General features: G+C 37.0%; 2 protein-coding genes across 3 annotated transcripts; both read left to right on the top strand.

The window, feature by feature from the left end:
* Positions 1-7,482: 7,482 nt before the first annotated feature.
* Positions 7,483-10,557, top strand: LOC137742053 (ankyrin repeat-containing protein At5g02620-like). 2 transcript variants are annotated; one of them, XM_068481794.1, is made up of 4 exons: positions 7,483-7,683; positions 7,903-8,541; positions 8,640-9,049; positions 9,502-10,557. In XM_068481794.1, the coding sequence occupies exons 2-4, from the start codon at positions 8,181-8,183 to the stop codon at positions 10,378-10,380; spliced, it is 1,650 nt and encodes a 549-aa protein (XP_068337895.1). In that variant the 5' UTR covers positions 7,483-7,683; positions 7,903-8,180; the 3' UTR covers positions 10,381-10,557. The 2 variants fall into 2 exon arrangements, with proteins under 2 accessions (XP_068337895.1, XP_068337894.1); XM_068481793.1 differs by having other exon boundaries at positions 7,859-8,541.
* A 3,355-nt stretch (positions 10,558-13,912) lies between these two features.
* On the top strand, positions 13,913-21,630 carry LOC137741911 (E3 UFM1-protein ligase 1 homolog). Its single transcript, XM_068481611.1, has 20 exons — positions 13,913-14,162; positions 14,472-14,783; positions 14,863-15,129; positions 15,372-15,419; positions 15,825-15,890; positions 16,014-16,117; positions 16,537-16,630; positions 16,709-16,765; positions 17,451-17,883; positions 17,988-18,142; positions 18,299-18,364; positions 18,456-18,524; positions 18,659-18,754; positions 18,906-18,971; positions 19,566-19,612; positions 19,710-19,773; positions 19,894-19,971; positions 20,068-20,130; positions 20,840-20,932; positions 21,266-21,630. Exons 1-20 carry the CDS (start codon positions 13,989-13,991, stop codon positions 21,365-21,367), a joined length of 2,454 nt encoding a protein of 817 aa, XP_068337712.1. The 5' UTR covers positions 13,913-13,988; the 3' UTR covers positions 21,368-21,630.
* Positions 21,631-23,069: the final 1,439 nt, after the last annotated feature.

Here is a 23,069-nt window from a genome sequence, read left to right as displayed (position 1 = left end):
AATTATTTATTGAAAGTTATGCTTGCAGTTGTTTTTACTTGTTATTTAACCATATATGTGAACTTATATCAGTGAGTTCTAAAGTTTGTTTTGATTTAAATTATTTTTTTCTAGCATCAATACATTGTCTTATATTTTTGGAAACTACCTTAAGAAGGAGGGTCTCTTTTATAAACTGGCACAAGGCTCCTGAAATCTCAGAGACATTCCTATGTAAACCAAACCAAATCCCAAATTATATTTGTGGAGTAGAAAAAGCAACATGTTGTGTGATAAGTGCTTTCCTCACAAGCACTTTTATAGAGCTTCATATAAGCACTCAATAACCAACAATTTGGTATGCAAAAACAAAAATAAAAAACCCAACAAGTTTAGGGCACTCTCGATCCGTTTATAAGGGAAAATGATTTTTATACACATTTTTTCTCATTTAGTCATTTATGTTTATTTTTTAATTTTAATTATTTTCTACTTTCTTCGGTTTATGAGTCGCAAAAAAGTAACGGTGTGGTGTGCATGAAAGAAAAAGTGTGAAAATTATTTGTTATTTGATATTTGTTTAACTTGTGACGCAAGCAAAAGAGGTGTGATGTTGCATGTCCCATGGCAGTCTTCTTCACGGGTCAGTTGTTTAGAGCATCCCCAGCGTGGGGTTTTGCTCGGGGGTCTGGCTCCAAAACAAAGGCCCGAGGGCCGGTGGAGAAGCTCCAGCGTGCGGGAGGCCGAAGGCAGGGGGAGGCCCGAGGGCCAGGCCCGTGAGGGATTGCCAGGCCTTGAGCCCGAGGTGGGGCTGACGCAAGGCTGACGCCAGGGTGGCGTCAGCGTAATATTTTATTTTTTTGTGTCAGGCGCGTGCACCCCACCCGCGCGTGGGGGCGCGTCGCCGACACAAAAAAAATAAAAAAAGGCAATTGTCAGTTACCGTTGGGAAGCCACGTGGCTTCCCACGGTGCGTTAGATCCTAACGGTCACTTAATGTGGACCGTTAGATCTCAACGGTAAAAAAAAAAAAAAACAGTCAGATTTAATATCCACCGTTCGATCTGAGATCAACGGTGGATATTAAAATGCTTTATAAATTACAAAATAAATGAAAAAATAGTTTTAAAAATTTGAAAAGTTACCGTTGTGACACGTGGCACAATCTGGAGCGTTGGAATTCAAATTTTTTTATATCTAACGGCAGAGATTAATTAATTGAATAAAAATTTAAAAAAAATTGTAAAAAATTCAAAAAAATTCAAAAAAATATCTGAAAAATCTGAAAAAAATGTAAAAAAAATTGTTTTTACTTTTCTATAAATACCTTCTCATTATCATCTACCTTACACAACAATTTCATAATTTCTCAACTACTTTCAATCACATTCCTTTCTTTGTGTCAAAGTTTGAATCCATTTTTTTTCAACAAAATGACCACTGGTGCAGGTACGAATTGGTCGCTTATTGAAGATGTTGCGTTGTGTACTAGCTGGGTTGAAGTTACTCATAGTTCGCTTACGGGTAATGAGATGCAGTTGCGAGAAATGTGGAGTCTTATTCATACCAATTTTCTTGAGAAAATTGGTGGGAAAAGAACCAAAGAATCGATGTCCAGTCGTTGGAAATTACTTAGCCAATCGTTTAGTACGTGGAGAGACGCTTTAGCACAAGCTAGTAGTAATATTCGAAGTGGGGAAAATTACTCGGATCAGGTAACAATATATTATTTATTTGATACCCAAATTTACATTATAATTATTTGTTTGTATTATTTATTTGTTACATACTTACATTATAATTATTTGTTTGTATTATTTATTTGTTACGTACAAAATTTATTATTTATTGTTACTTATTTGTTACATTATAATTATGTTGTTTGTATTATTTATTTATTTGTTTGTTTGTATTATTTATTTACTAAACTTGGAACTCTAGCCCCATGTTATGATTAACATGACATATATATATATATATATATATATATATATATATTTATTTATTTGTTACTTATTTTCATTATTTACTAAACTTGAAGCATTCTTACTTATTTTCATTATATTTGTTACTTTTTATATATATATATGTATATATTTGCTAGTTACTTATTTTCATTATAATTATTTATTTGTTACTTATTTTCATTATTTACTAAACTTGAAGCCTTCTTACTTATTTTCATTATATTTGTTACTTTATATATATATGTATATATTTGCTAGTTACTTATTTTCATTATAATTATTTATTTGTTACTTATTTTCATTATTTACTAACTTGAAGCCTTCTTACTTATTTTCATTATATTTGTTACTTATATATATATGTATATATTTGCTAGTTACTTATTTTCATTATAATTATTTATTTGTTACTTATTTTCATTATTTACTAACTTGAAGCCTTCTTACTTATTTTCATTATATTTGTTACTTATATATATATATATATGTATATATTTGCTAGTTACTTATTTTCATTATAATTATTTATTTGTTACTTATTTTTATTGTGTAGGAACTTCAAGCACAAGCTTGGTACGCTGCCAAAACCAAAAGCAAAAATAAATCATTCAACCGGTGGGAATGTTGGAATATTGTCAAAGATTGTCCTAAATTTAGAGTTGTGCCAGTCGGTCCAGAAGTGCACATGAACAGCACCCCTCTACACTCTACACCCGATCATGTTCATGAAGATGATGCAGAAGAAGTGCCCGAAACGCCCATCCCTGAACGCGCGTCGGGTTCGACCCGTTTTCCAATTAGGCCTGAAGGTAAGAAGGCTTCAAAGAGAAAAGGGAGTGCTTCCAAGAACGATTATGCAAAGTTCATGGAAGAACTTACTCGCCAAGGTGAATTGACTTTGGCGAGGGACCTGGCGAAAGATGAGGCTGATAAGGCTAGAGAGGCATCAAAACAAGCAGCTGTTGAGAGAGAATTTTATGCTAATGAGAGAGAAAGAGAGCTACTTAGGCAAGAAAGGGAACATGTTAGAGAAGAAAGACGGGCTCAACAAGATCGTGAGATTATGAACATGTCTTTAGAAGGGAAGTCTCCAAATTCTAAATTTTTTTGGAAGTCAGAGAAAGCGGACGTTGTGCGAAGGAGGCGTGCAAGAGAAGCAATAGCAAGCCAAGGTGGTTCTAGCACCGCAAGAGAAGATCATCCTAGCACCACAAATTGGTTAAGTGATGATGAATAGAGTACTTTTTGTAATCGGAGCCCATAATTTTCCAATCACTTTGGGTTGTAATTTATTATTTATTGTTTGTATTATTTATGTTGTTTCCAATTTCTTGAATATTTATTCAAATTAATTTGGTAAGTTATTTATTAAAAGTCCATTGTTCAAATTAAAAGTCCTTGTATAAAATAACTAAAAGTCCATCGTTCTAATTAAAAGTCCTTTACATAAACATAAACATAAACATACTAAGAATTACATAAACATAAACATAACAAAATTACATAAACATAAGCATAAACATAAACATACTAAGAATTACATATACTAAGAATTACATAAACATAAACATAAAAAAATTACATAAACATACCAAATAATAAAACACACCAAATAAAATAACATAAAGATACCAAATTAAAAAAAAAACACACTAAATGAACTTAAATATCTTCAGCTTGTTTCAATGCCCACTGGTGCTCTATCAAGTCAATTTGTCGGGCATTGTGCATGTCTGGCATTTGAAATGCAGTATATCGTTGAATGAGCCTTTCATTGTAACGTCCATCCCTTTGTAATGGCTCATGTTGCACGGGCTCATCGGTGGCGTCATGAGCACAATATATACGTGTTCTTGAATTGTTCATCGGGTCTGGCTCATATTCATCAACGGCTTCATAATCGTACTCATCTTCCACAATCATGTTATGAAGAATGATGCACGTCATCATGATGGATCGAAGCGACTCTACATCAAACAATCTGGCAGCACCCCTGACGATCGCCCAGCGAGCTTGGAGGATACCGAAACAACGCTCCACATCCTTCCTGCACCCCTCTTGACAGCTTGCAAAGTGTTTTTCCTTTGCACTCCGTGGACGTGGCACTGTTTTGACAAAGGTTGACCAGCGCGGGTAGATGCCGTCAGCTAGGTAGTATGGCCCGTCGTACATACGTCCGTTGACCTCATACGTAACTTTTGGTGCCTTTCCTTGCAGGACATCGTTGAACACTGGGGATTGGGCAAGGACGTTGATGTCATTTTGAGCTCCCGGGACCCCGAAAAAGGCGTGCCAAATCCATGTATCAAAAGATGCCACCGCCTCCAGAATGATACTTTTTGCTCCTTTTCTGTCCCCGTAAGCGCCTTGCCATGCACTTGGACAGTTTTTCCACGTCCAGTGCATACAATCAATGCTTCCAATCATCCCCGGAAAGCCACGCATCTCCGCCTTCTTCAACAGCCGCTCCAAGTCCATGTGTGTAGGTTTGCGGAGGTACTCAGCGGTGTAGATAGATTCGATTGCTCCGCAAAACCTCATCAGGGACTCAAGAATGGTTGATTGCCCCATCCTCGTTATCTCATCCACTTGGTCTGCAGATGCTCCATATGCAAGCATCCGCAAGGCAGCAGTAATTTTTTGCTCAGGCAGTAGACCCATAGCACCAAAAGCATCTTTTTTTTGCACAAAATAAGAATCATGGTTGCAAACAGCAATCATGATTTTGTTGAACAAATGTCGTTCCATTCTAAAACGACGTCTAAAGTACGTATCAGGGAATGCACTATTAGGAACAAAATAATCATCCAAGAGTTCCATACCTCGTCGTTGCCTGCTTCTATCAAGGTTTCCGGAACGGCTGGGCCTGCAGATCTGAGCCGCAGCTTGGATGACTCGACGGGAATGTGAGGCTCTGCCCCTTCTTACTTCGTCATTTCTCATTTGACGCTCCTCATCCTCATCCCTCTCATTTCTTACCCTCTGCTGATTAAAGATTGCTTCAGATTCGTTAAACAATTCTTCCTCTTCCTGATTGTATTCCCACATCATCCTTGAGGAAGAAGAAGACGACATTGAAAGAAAGAAACAGAAACTATGAATAATGATACAAATTTTTGTGAATAAGGAAGCAGAAACTATGAATAACGATAGAGATCTTGAGAATTTTGGTGTGAGATTTGTGAGGATGGATGGTGGATTATATAGAGGATTCAGAAATGATTAGGTTCTGCATAATGCCACGTGGCATGCCGTCATTCGTTACAAATCTGATGGAAATCTATCCTCAAAGATTATGAACGGATTATGACACGTGGCATGCCGTCATTCGTTAAAAATCTGATGGAAATCTATCCTCAAAGATTGTGAACCGATTATGACACGTGGCGCGGCGTGATTGGTTAATAATCTTATCAGAAATCCATCACCAATAATTGTATTATTTTGTATTATTTAATAATACTTCGGATAATGACACGTGGCGCAACGAGAACGATTAAAAATCTTATCCGATATTACAATTAAAATTATTTTGTTTTATTTATAAAAAATAAAAAAAATACTAATATTTTATTGCCTATTGCCAGGGCTATTGAAGTGTAACGGTGGAGATGCAAATTCTATTGCCAGGGCTACTTACTGTTCATTAAGGGCAATTACTGTTCATTAGGTGGATTGAATAGTGTATTGCCAGGGGGGAGGGCTCCAACGCTGGAGTTGCTCTTAGTGTTTATAAGCCCCTCCTCTATCTTCTACGTTTAAGTCAACGGAAGCTTTGATAATCAATCATATTACCATTTTTACTGCTCAAAAAGATGGAAAAAGGAGAGAAAAGATGTTTTTTAGTATGAGCTAGTTTGGAAAATGCTTTTAAATGATTGCAAGTATTTTTAGATAAAAATTGTTTGAAGTGCTTCTTCACTAGTTTCAAAAACTTTTTTTTTTTTTTTTTCTAAAGCGTTTTCAATTATTTAAGGGGTCGTTTAAAAATACTTTTGAAATGACTGAAAACACTTTTATGAAAGTGCTTTTGTAATCAATTCTTAATAAAAATGCAAGTGAATAATGGAAAAAAACACTTTAAGTGTTTCCTGCAAGAAACGTATACTTGGTGCTTCTTCCATCGTGGAAAACCAATTTCACCAAAAATGTTTTCATTCATTTTAAAAGTACTACCAAACAAGTCGTAAAGGGAGAAGCCATATAACTTGTAAAAAATCATAAACACATATATCTTAAAGTTATGTAGAATTAGTTTTTTGGTTGAAACAAGTTTGTGAATTTATTGAAACAAGTTTGACATTTTCGAAAAGTAAATGTGGCATTCTTATCCATAGAAGGTCATGACTCATAAATATCAAAATTAATAACAGAAAATGGAAAATATAACAAAATAAAAACCTAAAACAACAAATTAATATAATTAATCCAAGCTTTTTATTAAAAAAAAAAAAAAGTTTTTTGGTTTCTTCCCCTAATCTCAACATAAAAAAAGAAAAAAACTTATTGCTTTCAAGAATTTCAATGGTAGGTAACCTGTCACCAGAAATTTTTTTAACGAATATAAATTTCAATATGTCTAGTTCATAACCAATTGTTTGTAAAAATCAAAATAAATAAAAAGAAGAATAAGAACATCAAAACCCTGCGCCAATCCATTGAAAAGCGCGCGTGGTCCTGTTATTTCCATTATTTCTTATATTTTGTCATTTTATTCTGTTTTTTACTCCCCCCATTTTATTCCCTCTTTTTTTTTCTTTATTTCAATAAAACAATATTTATTTAAAAAAATGAATAGTTTTCACATAATATTTTTACTGCGGTGTTTTATCTACACACTTACTTTTACCTATTACACACACTCCCTCTCAATTTTAGATTGTCAGATCAAATGAATTGAAAAATAATAATGATAAAAAATTAACAAGGATATGTGAAAAGTAAAAAAAAGTGTGTGAATACTCTCTTATTTTTCTCTTCATACACACCTGGTCATTTTGGTTGGAAAAAAACTGGCGAGATGATTTTAAATAGAAACGTACTGAAGAAAATAAAAACGTGTAAAAATCATTTTTCGGGAATTTTCTCTAGAGCCAAAACTATTGTTATATATAACCACTATGAGGTGACTCAGTGGTTAGGACTAGTTCAAGGCACATATTTCACGCGACACGTCATGGATCCAATTTTTGCTCGAAAATGTTGAATTCTATGAGTCTTTCCAGTCCCGAAAGAGTAGACTGCCTTCGCCACTATCTGATCCCCTTTTAAAAAAAAAATATATATATATATATATATATATATATATATATATATAACCATTGTTATATATCAACACAAACTTTACAAAAGGCAATCATTTATTGGTTATTCTGGGTTCGATTTAGATTCACATAAAAGTTGCAGCTGTTGCTGTTGTCGCATACAAGTGCCTTTTTTTTATTTAATTTAAAAAATAATTTTCCATTTCTTGGCCTATTTTATTTTCCTTAAATGTACATATTCACCCGCACGTATATTACAAGTTAATTCCTTTGTTGCTCTTTCTACCTCCGAAATAAACGGGCTTCTCAGAAAAAAAAGTTTCTGTTTCCTTTCATTTGTCTCCTAAATATCTTTTTACAGCGTGTTTGTTCGATCCCATTGCTCTCTAGAAACTGCTCCTGAATTTTATGGGCAGTTTTTAGTTACTGGTGCAGGAGAACATACAAGCTTCTTCCTGTTTCTTCAAGCCCAGGTGCATATCATTTCTTCATTTTATTTTTCCCTTTTTTTTCCTTTGGTTTTTAATCCAATTTTTCAAATTCTATTGGATTAAAAACTGAATGAGAAATTGGGATGTGTTGGGAAAAGTGCAGCAACAAAAACCCATAATTTGTTTTTGTGATTTTGTGTTTTTTTTTTGGTTGAAGATGGGACCGATTGGTAGAGCTCTGGTTTTTTGTTGTGGAAACAGGGCAGTGATTTGGGGTGGAGGAGAATTCAGAACCAGAGGTGTGAGATAGAAGACGATTTCGAAGGCCTTGGCTTTACTGGAATTCAGGGGATTTTAGAAGATTTTTTGAATTTATTTGACGTGGTTGGAAGAAATGATGACTGTTTTGGATCAAAACTTCAATTTTTGATCTGGTTTTTGCGGGAAAGAAGAGGAGAATTTCTTCAATCGTTGGCGTTAGAATTAGCTTGTGGAGGACAGAGAGAGAAAGAGGGGGGATATTTTTGTAACTTACTGTAATGGAGGCAGAGGCGGCCTCGGCTGAGCAGCCGCAGGCGGCGGCGCAGCCAACCTTACCCCGGAAGAAGATGACGAAGCAGTTAACAGGAAAGCGCGATGATACGCCTTTGCATTCCGGAGCGAGGTCAGGAAACATGGCCGTGGTGATGGATATCCTTGAAAATACAGAAGAGGGTGCGTTGAAGGAGTTATTGACAAAGCAGAACTCATCTGATGAAACAGCACTATATGTTGCTGCAGAATATGGTTATGTTGATTTGGTCAGGGAGATGATCAAGTGCTACGATCTCTCTGACGCCGGAATCAAAGCGAGAAACGGGTTTGATGCGTTCCACATTGCTGCCAAACAAGGGGATATGGGTATGTCTCTGGTCTACCATGAGACCCTTCGGTTATTTTTTTCATTTTTCGTGTTATGTTGTTTTCGGTGGCAGATTAATGTTTTGGGTTTTTTGCAGATGTGTTGAATGTGCTTATGGAGGCTCATCCGGAATTGACCATGACGGTGGATCTATCAAACACCACGGCTTTGCACACAGCTGCTGCGCAAGGGCATATCGAGGTGGTGAGCTTTCTGTTGGAAGCAGGAAGCAGCCTGGCAACCATTGCTAAAAGCAATGGCAAGACCGCGCTGCATTCTGCGGCGAGAAATGGTCATTTGGAGGTTCTGAAAGCGCTTTTGGACAAGGAGCCTGGTATCACAACACGTGTGGATAAGAAGGGGCAAACGGCACTTCACATGGCGGCTAAGGGGCAGAATCTTGAGGTGGTGGAGCAGTTGATTAACGCAGATCCTTCTTTGATAAACATGGCGGATAACAAAGACAATACCGCATTGCATATAGCTACTCGGAAGGGTAGAGGGGAGGTAAACTGACCTTTTCCCTGACCACTATGAGTTTTCATGTTTTATTAGTTGAGTAGAATGCATCATAGCAATAATGATTTGCTTTCAACAAAATTCTTCACATTCTATGCCTATAGCATTGTAGCCTATAGCGTATGTTATGTTCGGATGCTCTCATCTGCCGGATTTTATGCATTGCTATAGCGCAATGGACCGCTAGATCTCGATCTTCTGGAAAAATAGTAGTCTTGTATAAGCTTGTTTTGTAAATTGGGCATCTTAGTCGCTTTTTTTTGGTGCATTTCCGGGTTGTCTCCCCACAATGTTACAAATTCTACCTTTGTTAGGTTTTATAGGTACGCTTCTTTTACCTTTGATTGGCTCATCGGATGAATTTATGACCCCTTTTACCAAATTACAGAGAGATTGTATGTTTCAATCTTACGAGCATAATGCCGGTTATATGTGTGCAGATTGTGAAGATACTACTCGAACACAGTGAAACCAACACAAAGGCAGTAAACAAGTCTGCAGAAACTGCCCTTGACACTGCCGAGAAAACTGGGAACTCGGACATTAAAGCTTTTCTCCAAGAGCGTGGTGTCCAGAGTGCTAAAGAAATCAAGCCACAAGCAAGAAACCCAGCTCGAGAGCTGAAACAAACAGTGAGTGACATCAAGCACGAAGTCCACCACCAGCTAGAACACACTCGCCAAACCAGAAGACGCGTCCAAGGCATTGCCAAACGCCTTCACAAAATGCACTCGGAAGGCCTCAACAATGCCATAAACTCAAACACTGTCGTGGCTGTCCTCATTGCCACGGTCACCTTTGCGGCAATTTTCCAAATCCCTGGCCAATACGTTGACGACCCTGAAGACATTCCCAAGGGGCAGTCACTTGGCGAGGCAAACATTGCTCCCAAACTCGCCTTCATAATCTTCTTCATCTTCGACTCCATTGCGCTTTTCATTTCTCTTGCTGTCGTGGTGGTGCAAACTTCAGTGGTGGTAATCGAGAGCAAGGCGAAGAAGCAGATGATGGCGATCATCAACAAGCTGATGTGGTTGGCTTGCGTGCTTGTTTCCGTGGCATTTTTGGCGCTCTCTTTCGTTGTGGTGGGTGAACAGAAGTGGCTAGCAATTGGAGTAACAATCATAGGAACTGTAATTATGGCTGCAACTTTGGGGACTATGTGTTTCTGGGTAGTTAGGCATCGGATTGAGGCGAAAAACATGAGGAGCATTCAGAGAACATCGTTGGACAGCAGATCGCGGTCGTGGTCGTTGTCTGCAGTAATGTCTGAATCTGAGCTCCTCAACAATGACTATAAGAAAATGTATGCAATCTGAAACTACTTCCACACACACCTGCCACATTTTTTGGGTTCTTGGTTTTCCAGCATTGGGCCCAACAGGTGTAACTATTATATAGTTAACTTCAAAAATGCATATTCTCGAAGGAGTTGATCATTTTTTTTTTTTTTTTGGAACTGTTATTACCATTCCAAAATCTCATTCTGCGTTGTATTTTTCTTTCTAAGTATAGAAAATTTGGAGTTTAAAATGAGAATGTTGAGTGCTAATAATGATTCTTTTTTTTTCTCCTTCAGAAGTTTTTGGGTTTTTGGTCAATTACATCATATAAAAATAGAAATAGAGATGACAATTCAAACCGTTAAACTCGATAATCGTGGATAATGTTTGAATGGAATGGATTTGGGTATGAAAATCGGTTATATTACGAATATGGTTTCAGATGTTGTTATAGGGGTTTCCGATCTGTATCATTCTTTAAATCCGATTCGAATAATACAATTATATTCACCGAATTCATTACCTTGAGAATTACAAAAGTTGCCTTTTTGTGGGAAAGTTCAAAAGTTTTGAATTAAAACCATTGAGAACTCAATGGTGCTTATGGGAGAGATCAAACATCACCAACATCACCAATGTATCTATTATATTATAATGCATCAACTGAATATATATTTTTGGTATTAACGAAAATGAGTTCCGTTAACTGATGAGAAATTTGTTACCCGGTGGGTATAGTTATGGATAATCCTCGATGGTTAATTTGCGGTTATTAATATGGTTAATTTTTGTGGTGATTGGGATTGATATAGTATTTTAGTCCCCAAATTGAATTGTTGCCACCCCTACATAGGAACAATGTAACCACCACCCCCAGTGACTAGGGACAAATTTCAAACCCGTATTTCACACAGCACGTTCTGAGTTCGACTCCTAGCGCTAATGAATCATATAATGGTGGTTAGGGGAGACTAAAATACCTTTATGAGTCTTCCCCTCCCAAAAAAAATAGATTGGCATGACGAAGTCACCCACTGATCTCTTTTTAATTTTTTTTTTAAAATAAATAAAAAAAAAAGGAACAATGTGTCTAAAGTAAGAGAATATTGGCATTCACGAATTTGACAAGAGGGGGCAATTCTAGTGAGACAATACATTTAATGTACCCGTTATATATATTATCGTGCTGAGTTTACTATTTAGACATGTGATGATAATAATTATTAAGAATTAAAATATGTCGATGTTTAAACAATTTAACTACTCCAACGTTTAGAATATGCTTTATTGATTACAGTGTTAATCACATTTCAAGTGAGGGATGACAATTCTAACCGTTAAACTTGATAACCATGGATAACCACCTGAATGGATTGGATTTGGATATGAAAATTCGGGTATGGTATGGATATGGGGAAAAACCGTGAACTTTATTCGGTTATAGTTTTGGATATGGTTATAGGGGTCCCCAATCCGTGTTCGTCCCCGAATCCCACCCGAATATACATATATATATATATATATATTTGATATATAATATAATTTTATTCAATTTACTGAACTCTCCCTATACTAATTCATTATGCATGCATCAAACCCTATACTATCTTTATTATGCACCAAACATCATGCATGGGGCATACCAACAACCTCATAAATTCAATACTCTTATTGTTACACTCAACCAAATTAATTCATTGAATCATTTTATATATCAATTATCAAATATTACAAGTTTATCAGATCCATCTCTTTTCAAGAGTCTCACTGTCAAGAAATTTGTGCATATTATAATGAACAACTTCAAATATATTGTTAGTTTTTTGTAATTGGATGTTGCTATTTAATGACGGAATTAGCATCTACTAAAATTTATAATGCGTCAATTGGATAATTTTTTTTTTTTTTTTAAGATGGATATAACCGATAATCGATTGAAAATCCGTTACCCGGTAGATATGGTTATGGATAATCCCCTATGATTAATTTGCGGTTATGGATATGGTTAATTTTCATGATTATGGGGATGAATATAATATTTCCGTCCCCAAACCGAACCGTTGCCATCCCTAAGGATGATTTTCTACCATCCTAATCTCTCTACCTTTCCATACCCTCCTATTTGAACAGTCACGGTTAAGCCACGTCAACATTTTATATTGATTTTCTTTTTTATAGAGATAATAAAACAAAAAACAATGTGTGAGAGGAGGAGATAGAAGAGGATGAGAATATGAGGGTAGAGAATCCTCCTCCCACATTTCATGTGAAATTTGTGATTCACGTTTATTCCAAGTATAAAGGTTGGTGTCACTTTTATAAGATGACACAATGGTGGAGCCAATGTGCGGCAATGTGTCACATATAGTCTGCATAGTAAGATATTGTCCGCTTTGGACCACGCTCTCACGGATTTGTTCTTGGCTTACACCTAAAACGCGTATCATTATAGGGAGGTTGTCATGTACATATAAAGCACATCACCTCCTTTTCCCCAGGCGATGTGGAATCTTACAATCCACCCACCTTAGGGACCCGACATCCTTGTCGGTACACTTTCGGCGGGGGAGTAGCTTTGATACCAAATTGTCACATCCAATCCACATAGTAAGATATTGTCCACTTTGGGCCACGCTCTCACAGATTTGTTATTGGGCTTACACCCAAAACACGTCTCACTACAGGGAGGTGGGCATGTACATATAAGGCACATCACCTCCTCTTCCCTGGGTGATGTGAGATCTTACACAATGGCTGTTACCTACCCCAATAACATATAAAATCCTTATTTTGAAATTTGGTTTGACGCTTATACTAGCTAAGATAAATGAAATAAGGAGACCTTTAATCAATATATTTTAAATTGACACAAACCAAAACTACGTCATTTGTGTTCTGTTTTACTTAAAAAAAGAGAGAGTTTAGCATGCTAATTCTCAAATAAGCTGAAGACTTATCAAATACGCAAACACCTTCTCCACTCAAACTTCATATCTCCTAATTCAAAGCTTCTCCAGTATTCAGGTTCCGTCAAACACCTTCATTGCACGTAGTTGTATCACGGAATCCCAATCATATCAGTATTTTTATCATCTTGGGTTCATTGGGATTTTTATGATTATTGTGTTGAGTGATTGATATGAACTAACTTTTATGAAAAAAAAAAAATACAATTACCAATGTGATCAGTAAACGCAATTTTACGGTACGTTCAACCCTAGACAGAGACACAAACACTTTGATGCATGATTGAGAAATATTAGGAACCACATGATAATGCAAGTAGTCATTTGTCGAGGCGGCTGCCAAAATGGACCCCTCTATTGTCCCCCAGTTGCAAATAGGGGACAGTGGGATATTCTGTTGCAGGATGGTCCTCTAAATTCTTTTATTTATTTTCCTTTTCCGGATACCAAAAGAAACGAATATTATACAACATGGGCCTTCTAATGGGCTTCAAGCCCAATTCACAAAGACGCCCAATAGAATCCAGATTCTCCTGAGAAACGGATATTTTCCGGGAAGCCCAATGAAAACCCGTTTTGTGAGAAACGGGTATACGAGATCATTCGGGTCGAAACGTCGAACCAGAAGAATAACACAAGCAAAGGGCCTCTCTCTCTCGTCGACTCAGAGACGGTGATATGGACGACGAATTGCTGGAACTGCAGAGGCAATTCGAGTTCGCACAGCAGGCGAAATCGAGCATCAGATTATCCGATCGAAACGTCGTCGAATTGGTCCAGAAGCTTCAGGAGCTGCATATCATCGACTTCGAGCTTCTCCACACCGTTACCGGCAAAGAATACATTACTCCCGTAAACCTCTCTCTCTCTCTCTCTCTCTCTCTCTCTATCTCTCTCTATCTCTTTCTGTTTGTTTCTCGAGAAAATAGACGAGAAATCATCTAAAGAAACTTTCTTTACTTTTCTTATTTCGGTCATCGTACACGGCATTTCGGTTTGAATTTCATCGCAATTCAAATTAATATTGTGTTTAATTATTAATTATCGTGTTATTGTTATTATTTTATTCGATACGATATTTGCATTTGTAATTTGAGTACTGAGTGTGGTTTTTGGCTTAAAGATTTGAATTTGATGATGGTGGTGGTGTGGTAATGATAGGATCAATTGAGGAATGAGATATCGGTGGAGGTCAGTAAACTAGGGCGTGTTTCGTTGATTGACCTGGCGGACGCTACCGGAGTTGATTTGTATCATGTTGAGAAGCAAGCTCAACATGTTGTTTCGGATGATCTGGGGCTTATGTTGATTCAAGGGGAAATAATATCGCAGTCTTATTGGGATTCTGTCGCCGAAGAAGTCAATGACAGGCTTCAAGAGTGTAGCCAAATCGCTCTGGCAGAACTTGCCGCGCAGTTGCATGTCAGTTCGGAAATGGTGGCATCTGTGTTGGAGCCCCGCCTTGGGACTTTGGTAACTACTTTCCCTGGTTTTGAGTGATTTTGGAATTGAGGAAAGGAAAATTATGATATGGGTTGTTCTCTTGATTCAGGTGAAAGGTAGGCTTGAAGGTGGGCAATTGTATACACCTGCATATGTTGCACGGGTTACTGCTATGGTTCGTGGTGCTGCCAGAGGTATCGCAGTTCCCACAAACTTATCATTGTTGTGGAGTTCCTTACAGCAGTTGCTGCAAGAGATGGATGGAGGGAGTGGAGTGGCTGTAGAAGGTTCTTTTTTCCAGTCCCTATTTAATGGGCTTGTAAAGGAAGGACAGCTTCTTGGATCACTTCGTGCAGGAGTTCATTGGACACCTAATGTATGTGTCATATTCTTGTTTCATTTGGTTTTGGTGCTTCGATTTCATTGCATATGAAGACTGGAGTAAAAACTGCATACTCTGATTAACATCGACTTCTGTAATGTTCCAGAACAAACTTGCAGAACCATTAGCTTTGTTATTACAGAATCACTTCCCATAGACTTTTTGGCTTTCTATCAAAGAAACATATTTTCTTTAAAGCTGACTATATGTCTACATTATTTGTAAATTTCGTACAGGTCTTTGCCATTGCTCAAAAGGAATCAATTGATTCTTTCTTTTCACAGGTATGAAGCCCTTTTCTCCCTCCTATTTGTAAAAACGTGGTGTCCAAAAACCTTCAGATGCTTCCTGAACTTCAAATTTAACATGTACTCCTAATTGCATGCTCAGTTATATGTTTTAGTTTCAGCCTCTGATTTGGCCTTTTACTTTTCTTTTCAACGAGTGTAGTATGTGGCATTTAGCACTATTTTTGTATGTGTAGAGTGTCAAGATTACTGGTAGCTTCTCAGTTCAAGGCTTGGACCTTTTCAATGAATTTGTGGTTTTGTGGTTACATAATTTTCTGGGAAACCAAAGTTCAATACATTTTGTGTGATTTCGGCCATTTCTTTTTGGTTTGAAATAGGGAAGAACATTGTTAGATGTTGATGATTCTTTCTTCTGACTTGTTCTTCAATTTCCTGCAGAATTCTTTCATTAACTATGATGTTCTGCACAAACTTAGAATTCCTCAGCCTATTCAGTTCTTGCAGGTATCTAATTGCTTTCATGTTGACGTTCTGATTTTGGAGCTTATAGGGTTTATATGTGAAGTCATTGCTTATTTCTCTTATTTTTTATGTAATTAAAATTTGTGGTTATGCACTTGAATTTAGTCCAGATATCCAGAAGGCATACCTTTGGTTACTACATTTGTTCACCCCTCAATGATTGAGATGCTTGATGCTGCTATGGAAGATGCTCTCGAACGTGATAGCTGGTAAACTTCTCTACTATTTTTATGAATACTTTACTTTTATATATGAGTTAATTTCGTCACCTCTTAAAACCTTAGTACGAAAATTTATCACTTGACACTGTACCTTTTCCGTTTCTTACTCTTTGTGCCTCTAATTAGATAGCTTTCATGGGTGGGCAAAGTGGCCATCTTATTGTAGTGATAGTGCTGTTTCTTTTCTTTTGGGTTTGGAATTTTTTAGCTGAAGGCCTTTTAATCTGTTGTTTCACTGAAATCCTTTTAATTGAAACAGTACTTAAATTCATCAAGATGTTTTTCGTGGATTAGATAGATATAGAAAGCTGTTTTAACAATGTTCTTGGATGTGTTTCCATTATACTGTTATGTTAAGGTAGGCATTACATTTTTATTTCCTGATATGATTGGATGGAGCAATGCAGGATCGATTCTCTTTCTATACTGCCGATGTCCTTTGGGTCTCAAGATGCATCTAAACTTTTGTCCCTTTGCCCTTCCATTCAGCAGGGTCTCAAGGTGCCTTTCTGATATCAAGCCTGCTCTTCTATTCATACACTTGATCTGTTAAACTCTTATGTGCCTCATCTTTTGCAGTCTGATAAAGCAATACTATTCGGGGACTCGTATGTGTTTAGCAGTGGCTTTATCAAGGTATGTCCATTGAAGTATATTATAAAACTAGTTACTTTTAGGATCCAGGTCCCTGATAGGTATTTTTATTATCTAAGGTCTAATGGCTAAAACTCTTAAGTTGAGTCCAAGTAGGAAAGTAAAATGCTGACATATATTGCATACCCAAAAACAACAAAAGTTACAAACATGGCATTGACAATTTTGCTATTCATAAAATCTATTCTGTTTTTCAGAAGCATGTTGTTTATTTGAGATCTATTGATCAAGACTATGATGATTATTGGATTTTACGAATGACAAATTTACAATACAGAAAATCTATTGTGCATTTTATTTATCCAGAAAAATTTTCTGACTAGGGGCATCAGGCCAATTAAATATGATTTTAATCACAAGTTTGCACATTTGCACCTGGTGTTTTCACTTAAACTGAATTACTTGTGAACCATCAGCCATAAATCTCTTATACCCTCCCTGTACATTTACAATTTCTTGCCTGAAAAGTGATTATCGTTAGAAATATAAATGAGCTTACTTTGCCAAAAAATGAGCAAGAACCTGGTTTTTATGTTTGCTGTAGAAGTAAAACTGTGGGACTCGTGGACTTTCTGACTTCTAGAGGTCTTCGTTGTGACTTTAAGCATTTCTACACCTCTTTTTGGTTTATGAATTCTGATGCTTTGAGTATATGTCCTCATGGCAGGATGTGTATGATCTCCTAGAGAAAGAAATGGAAACCTTTAGTGTTTCAGTTCCTTCCAGTACTGTGGTGTCAGATGATTTGCATGAGACAAAAATTGGTCATGACACAAGCAGGTCGACTGCGTCAAATGAAACTGTTAGTGACAGCAGCAGTAATAAACAGGCAACAGAGAAAGGATCAAAAAAGAAAAAAGGTAGAGGGGCTGGGAACATGATGACAGGGCCAGCTGAGAGTGAGCTGGACAACCAGGACAGTGTTCCTACGAAATCTAAGAAAAACCAAAGGAAAGGCAAGAATATCTCTTCCGGGCAGGCCGCAGAGTCAAAAGCAGCTGCTAAATTGGTGAAAATAAAAGAGGAAAATCTCAACGTCCCTTCAGAAGATTGGGTAATGAATAAGATTACAGCGCTAGTACCTGATTTTGAAGAACAAGGTCTGTTGATTCTGACTTCAGCTACTTTGTTCATTTAATCATTGAGACCTAATGCCATGAGTTTCGAACCCAGTGTTGATAGAAGCAGTGGACTAATTTGATAGGTCTTGACGGTCCCCAAACAATTCTTGGACCTTTGGCACACTATTTGAGGCCTAAGTTAATCAACTCCTGGAAGGAGAGAAGAAAGGCATTGTTTACAGAAAATGCGGAGAGAATGAAGAACTTGCTTGATAATTTGCAAAAGAAACTTGATGAGGTAATAAACTCCTGCAAGGCTGCAACGACTATATTTTTTGTTCAATTCCTTATGGGTATTCTCTTGGAGTATAAGAGGCATCTTTTAGTAAGGTGCTTTTTGGAACCTTTTAATTTAGAATCTTCCATGTGCTAAACTGCCTTTTCTTCCGTGCAGTCTTTCTTAAATATGCAGCTTTATGAAAAGGCTTTAGATTTGTTTGAAGATGACCAATCAACCTCAGTAAGTTTTCCCTCTAGTGATGCGTATTAAATGGTTTCAGTTGGTGATACAATGGACTAAAGAAGGCTCATCTATGAATTATGATGGACAGGTCATTTTTCACCGGCATCTGTTAAGAACAACAGCTACTACCATTGCCGATATACTTCTTCACAATTTGGTAGCTTTTTTTTCATTGTGATCTTGTCATCTTCATGGTCACAATATGTACATGTATACCCATATTAAATGGTCACCATATGCATGTAGCTGAGCTGTTTCACGGATTTTAAATGATGGACACCTATGATGTAGGACATGCACAACAAATTGAAGAATGGAGTCGAAGAAGTTGCCGAGCCTCAAATTTCAGAATCTATTTCCCTCAATGCGGGAGAGAGAACTTCCATTGTAGGAAATAATCTACTACCTGATGTGAATTTTGACATTTCCAGAGAGTAGTTTGTCATTTTCTTTCATAAATATGGAACCTGTCAATCACGTTATGCAATAAAAAAAGTCAAGGTAAGCAAAAGTTTTATGGTCTTTTGGTTTTTTGCAGGCCAAGAATTTTCCTGGATCTCTTTCAATCAAGGCTCTTGCTGTGGTTGAAGCATTGGAAGGAAAGGTCAGTTCTTATTTGGTAGAAACACGTTGATTTCTTGTTTCTTGGACCTATCTGGATCGATTAATTACAAATCTTGTGCTGATTTTTCAGTTTAATGTTGGGTATATAATTATTTATTTCTATTTTATTGATAGATATTCCTTTATTAAGTGATTTTCATTTTTCTTAACTATTTTAGGTTGCATCCTTAGTGGATTCAGTACTTTGTTTCTGATTTCTAAACTCTTCTGGTTCTGTAGAATTTGTATTCATTTTATTATTATTTTGTATGTAAGTTAAGCACTCAACACCAGTTCAGTTTATAGATTGATATCTTAGAGTCTGTTTCCATTTCTTTGTATGCAATGTTCAAGGAAGAGCTGATTATTTCTATCTCTGAAGGTTACCCATTATTAAATGAGTTGAAGGCTCGGAATGTTATTTTTTGCGGAAAGTTTTTGTTTAGTTGCAATTATTATAATTTGTATCTTTTCTTATCTGCCTGATACATCTTATATACTTTTGATGAAATCAAGACTTTGTATGTATTAAACTGTTACTCAACTCCGTCAACTTACCACAATGACTTCACATGTTGAATGTTCTACATGGCAGCGGGTGGAAACATTCATGACTGCTCTAAGAGATATTGCAGAAGAGAGGTATTTGCATGCTTATTTATTTGTCTTTGTGATGGGTTCGTTGAAGCACTTATTTTTCTCTGAAGCTAATATAAACATTTGGGTTTAAATTTTCTAGCGGCTTGCTCTTGAAAAAGCTTGACAAGAAACTGGAAAGAACGCTTCTGCATTCATATCAGAAGGTTTTGCTCTTGTATAAGGAATTGTCAAATCTATAATCCACAAATAGCTAGATGTGTAACTTGATCATATGGAGATGAAAATTACCTTTTACAGTTTTCTTCTATCTGTATCATTTTCAGGATTTGGTGTCTCAAGTTTCTGCTGAGACAGATCCAGTTCCTCTTTTGCCAAAAGTTGTTTCCCTGATTTACGTTCAGGTTTGTTAATTTTTGTTGCTACCAGATTCAGTACAATACATGCATTCATGCTTTGTGTTTCTTGTCCAGTTTAGTAACATGAATTTTCATATGTAGGTTCACCATAAAGCACTTCAAGCACCTGGAAGGGCCATCGCTGTTGCTGTTTCACGGCTGAAGGTACGCTTTTTATTTTTGAAGGGAGTTTCACTGCTAAATTCTCCTACAAGTTGTACATATTTGCAGTATGTCTAGCCAAGATGATTATCCTAGCAGTATAGTATATTACTATATATCTCCGTTCTTTTCAATAAATTATAATATTTGATCCCGTTAACAACTGGGAGAAAAAGAAAGAGACAAGATATGGTGGTTAATTTTGGATTTTATTTATTTTGGTGTTGTGATTTGCCACACAAGATCTGTTGAGTAGTATGTTCCAACATTCAAGTCACCATAGAAACTAAACTTTTTTAAAGTGAACTTAAGGAACTGAAAGCAAGGAAGTGTTCCCTTACTAGAAGAGTTCCTACGATTAATTTTTTTTCATTTGAATAAAAGGGTACAGTGGTAAACATAAAGAGTCTTCCTGCCCTTTTTTCTCGTACATCCGATTAAAGGAAACTTCCTATCTTCTCTCTTAAACAAAAGACATCACATCTCCCTATCCTGCCTTAGTTTCGTCAATAGAAATCATCATCTCATTTCTTTTCCGTATTGAATGCCCAATGAATGTATAAGGACACATTAATTGCTCTGCTAATTGCTTCAGAGAGAACGTTGCTGGTACTTCGCTATTACTGAGCTCCAACGGTGCTCTGGCTCCCTGTATTTGTGTGCATATTGTTTCCAGTATTCTGTTCCTAATAACAACACAACTTTTTTTCAGGATAAACTGGATGAATCAGCCTTCAAGATCTTGACAGATTATCAAACTACAACAGTGACCCTGTTAACGTTAATATCTGGTGCAAGTGGAGAGGTGAGTAGTTATTTTGCAGTTTTCTAGTCAGATACTTGGTGTATGCAATGATAACAATTGATCCATAAATTTTCATCCCTGAGCCAATATTTTATAGCACTTAAAAGTTTTTCTTCAAGGGGAAGTGGCCCTCTACCACAGTGGTGGAGAGGAGTGTTGCCCTTGCACCACGGCATGAGTTTGAACCTCGTCAGCTCCCTAATCTAACAAATCTATTGTTTGACAAAAAAAAAATCTTCAAGGAGTTCATAAATAGTTGAAGTCTTAGTTAATCTTATGCTAGTCGTCGGACTCATTACTTAATTTAATGTACGCAATCTCTGTTTGCATCAGGAAGAAGATTGTTCATCTGATAGAATTTTGAGCAAAAGGGAGCTTTTGGAGACTCAAATGCCTACACTCAAAGGCCTGGTCTTACGCACCTCACAATCCTGACTCTGACGTGAAATCTTGTTTCCGAAAGTGAAATGAACCTCTGAAAACATAGTGGAATGCTTCAAATTAGAGATTAGCGTTCATATGTTAGTGTTTAAATATCATTACTACATCTATATCTTGTAAAAAAGAAAGATTATTAAGGAAGGCTTAGAAATTAGTAGATCCCTTGTGGGGGTCAGTCTTGAATTTGGTATGGATGCTGGTTGAGTTTTGGTATGATTTAACATTAAAGAACTGAGAAATTTTATGTTCTGAATACACTTGGCACGCCCGGACCGGGCTTTGGTGGAAAGTAACCCCACATCATGGGAGAGATTTTTCAATGTTTTCGGAACACAAGGTGATACACTACATGTTATTATACAAGTAATGAGGCACTTATGTTAAAAACTTAACAACTTACAAAATAAAATTTCTCCTTACTTATACAATAACACGTGATGTACTATTTGTGTTTCGAATACACTTTGTGTTGTGTTGAGAATATTTAAAATTATGATGAACTTTTTGTAATTCATTTCTTACTAATTTAGTCGCAATCGATTGCAACTTGACAATCCATCACCCAAACAAAGATTAGAAAACAAATGAAAGGGCCAATGGTAATATAAGACTGTTTTTTATATTATTGGTTGAGGAAATTAAATAATAGTGCATAGCAACATAGCACGAAACAAGGTGTAGAAAATAAATTTAATCATTGCAATAATAAATATGTAGTGGGTAACTTCAACAAGAAGGCATAGTAAATATTCATCTTTTTAGCATAAATACGGTATTCATTAATAATATAGACTAAGAATGCAACGTCCAGAAGAGATTAAGAATGTAATTTGGTTTAAAAGAACATATCACTCATGGTCATTGTCACATCCCGGCCTGGGACGGATCACTTCCCGGGCCCGCTCCACCACCGTTGCACGATATTGTCCGCTTTGGGCTTACCATTCCCTCACGGTTTTGTTTTTTTGGGAACTCACGAGCAACTTCCCAGTGGGTCACCCATCATGGGATTGCTCTAGCCTTCTTCTCGCTTAACTTCGGAGTTCCTACGGAACCCGAAGCCAGTGAGCTCCCAAAAGGCCTCGTGCTAGGTAGGGATGAGAATATACATATAAGGATCACGCCCCTGGGCAATGTGGGATGTCACAATCCACCCCCTTAGGGGCCCGACGTCCTCGTCGGCACACATGTGACCAGGGTTAGGCTCTGATACCAATTTGTCACATCCCGACCCGGGGCGGATCACTTCCCGGGCCCGCTCCACCACCGTTGCACGATATTGTCCGCTTTGGGCTTACCATTCCCTCACGGTTTTGTTTTTTTGGGAACTCACGAGCAACTTCCCAGTGGGTCACCCATCATGGGATTGCTCTAGCCTTCTTCTCGCTTAACTTCGGAGTTCCTACGGAACCCGAAGCCAGTGAGCTCCCAAAAGGCCTCGTGCTAGGTAGGGATGGGAATATACATATAAGGATCACGCCCCTGGGCAATGTGGGATGTCACAGTCATCCCACTTCATGCTAAATAAAATACGTATATGTTTTGGGGTGGCAAGATTCAGAGTTTTCATTTGATAATGGATGAAAGTAGCTTTTGCATTTATTTTGGTTGAGGCTTTGACATTTTTTGTTGTTGAAGTTTGAATTGAGATTGATAGTGATGTATCTAATTGAATTTTAACTTGTGTTGACGTGAT

Source organism: Pyrus communis, chromosome 8 (genome assembly GCF_963583255.1).
Source record: "Pyrus communis chromosome 8, drPyrComm1.1, whole genome shotgun sequence".
In the NCBI taxonomy this organism is placed as follows: Eukaryota; Viridiplantae; Streptophyta; class Magnoliopsida; order Rosales; family Rosaceae; genus Pyrus; species Pyrus communis.
This window is presented reverse-complemented; position numbering and strand designations above follow the sequence as displayed.